General features: G+C 51.7%; 1 protein-coding gene across 3 annotated transcripts in view; it reads right to left on the reverse strand.

The window, feature by feature from the left end:
• The window catches only part of PAMR1 (peptidase domain containing associated with muscle regeneration 1), a 71,428-nt gene extending 66,669 nt beyond the window's left edge, over window positions 1-4,759 (reverse strand). For 2 of the 3 annotated variants that reach the window (XM_011226720.3, XM_002920616.4), the window contains exon 1: window positions 4,472-4,759. In XM_011226720.3, coding sequence (XP_011225022.2) covers window positions 4,472-4,544 — 73 coding nt within the window. In that variant the 5' untranslated portion in view covers window positions 4,545-4,759. Of the gene's footprint in view, window positions 1-3,915; window positions 4,179-4,471 lie in introns of all 3 variants that reach the window. The other variant, XM_034645093.1, reaches the window with a different exon arrangement.
• Between the last annotated feature and the right edge of the window lie 1,316 nt (window positions 4,760-6,075).

Raw genomic sequence — 6,075 nt, forward strand, 5'->3', positions numbered from 1 at the left:
GGAGGGAGGGAGCTGGGTTCTTGTGACTCTCACATATCCCTGAGTGAGGGTGACAGGTCCTCTTCCATGTGGGGAAAGGGGGGCACAAATTTCCCTCATTTACCACTGCAATGGTACCTCCCCCAACCTGCATATACCCCAAATTGATCGCAGCTTCTAGAGATGGTCTCAGGAGAGGCAGGTAGAGAAGTTTCTCTTGCATGGGGATTGGCCGCCCCTAGCGGGGCAGGTGGAAATAATTTCTGACTTAAGACCAGTCATTAGATCCCCCCGACACCATTCTCTAGGCCATTTCTGTCTAGCCAGTGTAACCCAGATGTAGGTGAGTTTTAAATCAAACCTTCAGTCCACGCCAGTGGTATTCCAAAGCCCTCCCTAAGACTTCGGAATATTTCGGAGACACTCCCATACCCAAAGGTGCTTTTTCCCCGGCTTACTGATCCAGACACAATAGCCAGCCTCATCCTGTTTCCACCAAAAGCTCATGCTCGAGGACTCTTACGGGAAGAAGACATTTTACAGGAAGAGTGGGTGGTCACAGAGGTTTCATGTGTTCTACAAAACCCGCATGTTTAAATATATTTACATTCCTTCTTTTAAAAGTCCTGTCAAGCTACTAAATCCTCTGTCGCCTTTCTCCCCATCCAGCACTCAGTCCCCCACCTTCTGGCTTTCACTTGCCTTTTCTACTCCAGCCCTCTCAAGAATGGCAGTCAAAATCTCAAATGCCAGTAGGGAGTGGCTGGTGACACAAGTGGGGGTTGGAAAGGTGGGGTGTCTGGCCACAGAGAGGGCCAGCCTACCTCAAAGCCCTCAGGTTCAAGACATTTTAAGCACCGTGTCCTACTACATACTTTTGCAGGCACTTTGACCCAAAGACTGCCAGACCTTCAGCTCTACAGTCTCCCTCTTTGCCACAGCCACCCCAGACAGAGCAACGGCGCCACTGAAACTGGAGCTAGCAAGAACTGTCCCCCACCACACGTGTCGTGAAGTTGTGCCATGCGGACACGTGCATTAGCAAGATCGATGCTGAGTTGAAGTCAGCAGGGTTCCAGGTGAGCCTGAGCTCAGCAATTAGACAGTCTGGGCTCCCCCAGGCTCATCTGCCTGTGTATTCTCTCTCTCTTTCTCTCTCTTTTTTTTAACCATTACTGCAGCAAAATATAAGTAATGTAAAATTTACCATTTTAATCACTTCTAAGTGTTTCATTCAGTAGCTCTTGCAACCAACCCCAGTATTCACCTCCAGACCTTTGTCATCATCTCATAGTGAAACTCTACACCCACTGAGCCCTCACTCCCCCATCCCGCCTCCCCCCAGCCCCTGCTGGCCACTGTTCTACTTTCTCGATGAATCTGACTGCTCTACGTACCTTATATAAGTAAAATCATACGGTATTTATTTGTCCTTTGTGTCTGGTTTCTTTCACTTAGCATAATGTCTTCAAAGTTCGTCCCTATTATAGCCTGAACTTTATTCCTTTTTAAGGCTGATTAAGATTCCGTTATACGTATACACCACATTTTGTTTATCCACTGATGGACATTTTGGGTTATTTCCACTTTTTGGCTACTGGGAATAACGCTGCAAAGGACATTGGTATACACAATATCTGCTCAAGTTCCTGCTTTCACTTCTTTTGTGTATATACCCAGAAGTGGAATTGCTAGGTCAAATGTTTAATTTTTTGAGAAACCATGCCTGTGTATCCTTGAACAGGTCACAGAACTCTCTAAACCCCATTTGTAAAAATGAAGATAATAATAGCCCTACCTTATCGGCGTGGGCTGAAAATTCATGCATGTCCGAGTACAGCATTTGGCGCACAGACTGGGCACATCACCCGTGTTCAGAGATGTTCCATCTCATGGTCCTCTGAAATTAATGTACTCAAACTAAACGATCTCCAGAATCACTCCCAGCTCCAAAAACCCATGATCCCACCATCTCTGGTACAGAAGTCAGAGCTCTCAGAGTATAGATCAGGGGAACACTGTCTTCATGGTCCCCACAAAAATGCACCCTAGCCAAGATGGCCCAATTTTCATAGCTCTCTCCTTGGAATTTGCTAACACATCCCATTATCAACCAACATCGAATTTTTTCTTGCCACTCCTCTCCTTCCCCCTCGCTTTCTTTCCACATTCCCTTTCTCAGCTGGTTGTGCCTGCCCACTGAGTATCTGGGCTTCAAATTATCTTCCCGCAGTTGCCTTTATGTTCGTTCCCCACAAACTCATGTCTGTTGGAAGCAACACTTGCAAAATTATCCATATTAAGGTTTCATTCCCCAGAGCCACATATTTTAAATGAGTTTTTCCTCTCAGGCAGGATCCTGCTGGCAGAGCTCCTGCTATTTGGTGAAGTCAGGGGAGTCAGGTTTCTCCCCCACATGCTGTTTATGTTGGGTTATCACTTGGCCTAATGTTTGCATTCTCATCCTCCAGCATGAGTCCCGTGCCGATGAGCAACCACCTCCCGTGCCCCCCCAGTGCATGTTTACGTTTCAGCAAACCCTCTTTGTACAAAAGTCATGAGAGGAAATCTGCTTTAGGGCTTCTCTAGACCCGGCCAGACTCGGCATTCCAGCCGGGAGTGGACTCACTCGTTACTTGAAGAAATATTTTCCTTCTCCACTCTATTCCTCCATCTCCCCCTCTGCAAGTGACCTTTCCACAACCAAAATATCCTCACTCAACACGTGAAGTTGCTCGAAGTTGCTCCCCGTTCGGTCAGCAGCTTGACTGCCAAGAAACCAAGCACCCTTCCTGAAGCTTGTGCATAGCAAAAGGTAAAAGAGGTTCTCAGGTCAGGAGTAAATGGTTTTCTCCAGATCCTGGGCAAGAAGAAAGGCGCACTTGAGAGCTCTGTTCTTTAAGTTGTGTGGGTTTGAGCTATCTCACCTGCCACGGTCCACAAAAAAAAAAAAAAAAAAAGGAAGCAGCGGACCATTGAGGCAGCCAGGAGGAAGCTAGTCCTCCGAGCCCTGGTGCTCTGGGAAGGAACCAGAACCAGCCTCCGCTGGAGTGTGGCTAGGCCACCATGCCCCGGAGGTTTGGCTCCAGAAGGCAGAGATGGAGCAGGGAGGAATCCTAATGCGAAGTCCTTGACTACCCCTAGGTGAGCATCTGTGTTTATGGATTATCAGGCCCCTTGCGGGGGCTCCTTCTTCCTTCGTTATTTGTCTTTGGGCTGCTCCAGATGCCATTCAGGCAAAATTCAAATGAAACACTCCAGCTTGAGAGAGAGACTTCACCTGGGACCACCAGGCTACAGGTAGATGGCAAGTATTGACCAAAATGGTGTTGTTGTTTCCCACCCAGCCCCCTCCCCCCGCGTGTGTATCTTGGCTTTTTGTTCATCATGAAGGGCTGTGCCTAAGGTCGAGTCCCCCATCCATAGAGGAGGCTACCGATTTTATGCCATCACCACCCCACTTGCCCTGTTTCATTCTGGGACACTCACCAGCTACTTGCGGCCACAGAGCACACACCTCTCTAGAACACAGGTGACAAGTAACCTGCAAGGAGACAGGTAACAAGCACAGAAGGCGAGTGGCCATCACACACTCCCTGCTCCAACCAAAGCTGCCCTGTTTTGTCCCATCTGCACATGTCAGCCTGTCCTTTCCTCAGGAGGTCCCACCTACCTCCTGACACCTTGCCCCACCGGAGCCGCCTAAGGACAGATGCTCTTAAGAAGTCCCTGCTTCCTGGCTGCCAGCAAGCCTGCCACCCCCTCACTGGGCCCAGAGGCCCCCAAGAGCTCTGGGCCGCATTTCAGCCTCACTTGCCCCGGGGAGCCCATTTAACATGGGGTTTGCGGCTCAGAAAATGATAGTGAAAAGCACACAAGCCGGAGCTCTTTCTAAACAAACGCTGTGTGTCCCCAGAAAGGGCTTGCACTTTTCACCTCGGCTTTCTCTTCTTTCCCATTCTTATCAGGGAGGAAGTGCATCTGTGTTGAGCCGGTCAATCTCCCCAGCTGGGGCTCTGTGCTGAAGGGTGTGACAAGCAACATTCACCGGGAGGGACACCCTTGCTGCAACCTTGCTCTTGATTGGTTTCTCTCCTTCCCGCTTCACCTCCGAGGGGCTCTTTCCAGGGGAAACGTCTCCCTTTTGCCAGTCAGAGTGGGTGAGTCAGACTGGATAGATTCCCGGAGGTAGGTCGGCGCTTTACAAAGATAAAATGAAAACCGGCAAAGTAAACTGGAGCGGGTACCCCTTCCTCAGGCAGTGCGGTCCCACAAGTAGGGATGATAAAACAGTGTCACATTCTCAGGGAGGACAGACGCTCCAGCACCACCAGCCAAGCCCCCAAGATTAGACGAGAAGCAGCGCTGGCCGCCCCCCCCAACCCCCTCTCTCCCAGCACCACCCCCTGGGGCTCCCCGGGCGGGCATGCTCCCCACCATACCAGGAGGGACATGCCCCGGGCGGGGGGGACCCTAAACGCTATCACAGTACCTCTAGGCAAGGATGAGATGAGGAGGAGCTGCAGGAAAGTGAGCCCCAACTGCGTCCAGCAGCCCAGCTCCATCGTCCCGCGCCGGTGCCCGCTCAGCGACTGCTGCCGAGGGACCGCGGGAGGCCGGAGCAGGCGGCTCTTACAGGGACCTCCCCAAGCCCCAGCTGAGCAGGAGCTCGGGTTTCAGCTCGCCAGGCTCTCCCATCCTCATCCGAGGGGAACCACCTTCAGCCAGAGCGACGTCAGCCCAAACCTCTCCTCTCCGCTGCCTTAACCCTTGCGGGGCCCGGGAGAGAGGGAGGGAGGGAGGGAGGGAGGGAGGTGTGGCCACGCGGGGAGGCCCCGGGCTTTGGCTGGAAGGGACGCGGCGGGGCAGGAGGCCAGCCCGGTGGGAGGGGCGGAGCGGGCAACACCCTGGATGGGGGCAGAGGTAGGCGGGGCTGTAGCGCGGCTCAGGTGAGGCCTGAAACCTAGCCCCACCCCCACCCCTGGAGAGGAGTCCTGACTCCTGATGGGGTGGCGGGATGACACACTCAGAGTCTGATTAAGAGCATGGCTTGGGAGAGCGGAGAGGGGGAAGGGAGCCAACCCTCCTCCCCTTCCACTTCTATCCCCAAGTTCCCCTCCCCCCTCAGCATCTGTGCCAGGTGATCACAAGTTGGAAACCCTATCCTTTGCATCTATAGGCATCTTCCCATGATGCCCCTCAGGGTGTGTTCAGCAGCATAAACAGATCCCGTGCACATGCCAGGCAGGGTATTGGGCTCAGGGATAAAATGCAAGACACCGCCTCTGTCGTGACAGTGACAGTCTAGGCACAGGGATAGCGAATGGAATCTTGAATAAGGAGAAAGAATGCTTTACAGGATAATAGCCCATTTTTTTTAAATCAATTTCTCCGTGCCAGGCATCTAAGTATCTTACGTGTATCAACTCATTTATTCCTCATAATAAACCTATCATCTCCATTTTACGATAGGGAAGCTGAGTCATTGAGCATTCAATAGTTCATCCAAGGTCACAATGGGAGTAAGCAGTAGAGCCGGGGCTTGAACCCAGGTTCAAGGGCTATTGTCCTAGCCGCCAGTCTCTAGCACCCCTTAGGATGCTGGGAATATGGCATTCAACCACAGGTACACGTACAACAGATGGTACTACCCACCTGGGGTGAATGCAGAAACAGACTCCGAGATGAAGTGACTTGCTCAAGGTCTCTCAGCAGGAAGTGGCAGAGCAGAATTCACACCCAGGTCTAACTCAGGGGAGTGCTGGGGCTTCAGGCCATGCTTGGTCCCAGTTTGTACTGTCCGACGGAGAACAAAAGTTGGCAGGAGTGGCTGATATTCAGGCCCAGGGCAGTGGGAGGTTTACCTAACCTGGGGAAGCTGCACCTGGAGCCTGAGAGAGAGGCAGCACCTCAATCCAGGAAGGGGTGTGAGGAGGCCTTTCTAGGAGGAAGGACTGACTGTGGCCAGTGCCACTGGGAAATGATGCGTATTGACCTGTGTAGATTACAATTTTATATTGATTCTTGTCCCCAAAGGATCTGTGGCAATGTACACCACTAAAATGCATTTTAAACAGTTTTGATGAAACTGTCAGT

This window comes from Ailuropoda melanoleuca, chromosome 16 (assembly GCF_002007445.2).
Source record: "Ailuropoda melanoleuca isolate Jingjing chromosome 16, ASM200744v2, whole genome shotgun sequence".
Lineage (NCBI taxonomy): Eukaryota > Metazoa > Chordata > Mammalia > Carnivora > Ursidae > Ailuropoda > Ailuropoda melanoleuca.